Source organism: Cebus imitator, unplaced genomic scaffold, assembly GCF_001604975.1.
Source record: "Cebus imitator isolate Cc_AM_T3 unplaced genomic scaffold, Cebus_imitator-1.0 Scaffold253, whole genome shotgun sequence".
Lineage (NCBI taxonomy): Eukaryota > Metazoa > Chordata > Mammalia > Primates > Cebidae > Cebus > Cebus imitator.
The window spans coordinates 2,060,469-2,062,739 of record NW_016107568.1 but is presented as its reverse complement, the minus strand read 5'-3'; the positions used below and the strand labels follow the sequence as shown (position 1 = coordinate 2,062,739).

Here is a 2,271-nt window from a genome sequence, read left to right as displayed (position 1 = left end):
GTAAATTCTCCTCATTTTATTTTCAGATTACCTATTGCTATTAGATAGAAATACTAATGATTCTTGTATGTTGCTATTGTATCTTGACATTTTGCTAAATTGATTTATTAGTTCTGATAATTTTTAGGGGATTACTTATTTATTTATTTGTGGAGATGGAGTCTCAACTTGTTGCCCAGGCTGGAGTGCAATGGCATGATCTCAGTTCACTGCAAACTCTGCCTCCCAGGTTCAAGCAATTCTCCTGCCTCAGCTTCCCGAGTTACTGGGATTACAGGTGTCAGCCACCATGTCCAGCTAATTTTTTTGTATTTTTTATAGAGAGAAATTTTCGTCATGTTGGCTAGACATTACTATTAGGACGGAATGATGATGGTTTGAACTCCTGACCTCAAGTGATCCACCTGCCTCAGCCTCCCAAAAGTGCTGGGATTACAGGCATGAGCCACTGCGCCCAGCCATGATTTTATATTTTAAATAGCAAACAGAGATATATTATTTTATTTCTTCCTTTCAGTTCAAGATGTCTTTGGTAGTCATAGGCTAAGGTTAAAAAAAGAATCATCTCTGCCCTTTAATTCTAATCTATTATTATTCAAATACAGTTATTTACTATTTACAAATTGTCATGCAAACAAACTGTACCAAAAACCTGAAATTATAAATGCTTGAAACATTAGTTTATTAAGAAACAGTAGTGACTTATAGTTGGCTAAAATATGACAATAGACAACACATATTTCATTAAACTTCATGAGAAATTATCATTGTATTTTTCTAACTTATGGATACTTAGAACTGTTTCTCAACTAAAAACAGAAATAATATTAGATGAAATTTTACATTCTATACACCATATAGCATTTTGACATTTCGGATCATGCATAACGTAGATCTAAGAGTGATAAAATAACTTTGTGATGATTTTACATCATTAAAAGACTGAATCCAGAGAACATTTTGCCTTCTCAACAACCTTCTTGAATGCATTCTTCACCTCTTTGTTCCTCAGGGTATAGACTATAGGATTCAGCATGGGGATGATCATAGTGTAGAACACAGATGCAATTTTGTCCCTGTCAATGGAATGACTGGAACTTGGCTGTAAGTACATGATGATGACAGTTATATAAAATAAGAAAATGGCAATGAGGTGAGACCCACAGGTGGAAAAAGTCCTCTGATATACTTTACCTGTGTGCATTTTAAGAATGGTGATCAATATGAACAGATAGGAAATCAAGATAACAAAAAGTGCAAAAACGACATTAAAACCTGATATAAGAACAAGAATCAGCTCACTAATGTGTTTATCAGAGCAGGTCAGAGTAATGACTGCTGGTATGTCACAGAAAAAATGATGAATCACGTTGGACATGCAGAAAGAGAGGTGAAATGTGTCTCCAGTTTGGATAGAAGCATTCAGAAAACCGATGACATAACAGCCTATAGCAAGACAGGCACACACACGTGTTGTCATGGTGGTGGTATAATGTAGGGGGTTACACACTGCTGCATAGCGGTCATAGGCCATTGAGGACAAGAGGTAATTTTCCACAGTGGCAAAGACTGCAAAAAAGAACATCTGAGCAGCACAGGCATTGTAGGAAATGGCTTTGTCTTCTATAAGCAACCCAGTTAAAACCTTTGGAGTGACAGCTGACGAGTAACCAATGTCCACCAGAGACAGGTTACTGAGAAAAAAGTACATGGGAGTGTGAAGATGAGAGTCCAGCAGGATTAATATGAACATCCCCAGGTTCCCAGTCAGAGTGATGAGGTAGATGAAGGTGAACATGATAAAGAGGGGAACCTGTAGTTCTGGGGCATTGGTTAGACCAAGCAGGATGAATTCACTCGCCTCTGTATTATTCTCCATGGATGTTATTTTAGAACCACAAGATACTCTGCAGCAAAGAGAGGTTAAAAAAAAAAAGAAAAAGAAAAAGAAAGAAAAATCCTGTGATGAACAAAACAGAGTTGCACAAAACTGAAATGTATGTTATTTTATTATAGAAATAATTTGTTTTCTATATTTCCTAGATCAAAAATATGGACATGAAAACACAATTTAGTGGATAACTTATCTACACAGTAATAGAATTTTGAAGAAAGAGAGTCTTCATGGATTATCTTCCCAGCTTCTTAGGAAGGGGATAATGAGTTGTCCAATGTCATATGACTAAAATGACTCTATCTCCTAAATAGTATGTTTTTGAATCTAACATCTTAAACTCACTTATAGTTGCCCCATGCCAGATGCCTTATATA

General features: G+C 36.0%; 1 protein-coding gene across 1 annotated transcript; it reads right to left on the bottom strand.

Moving 5' to 3' along the window:
• Positions 1-694: 694 nt before the first annotated feature.
• LOC108282954 (olfactory receptor 5B17) lies at positions 695-1,900 on the bottom strand. Its single transcript, XM_017499004.1, has one exon. It carries the CDS (start codon positions 1,877-1,879, stop codon positions 935-937), a length of 945 nt encoding a protein of 314 aa, XP_017354493.1. The 5' UTR covers positions 1,880-1,900; the 3' UTR covers positions 695-934.
• Between the last annotated feature and the right edge of the window lie 371 nt (positions 1,901-2,271).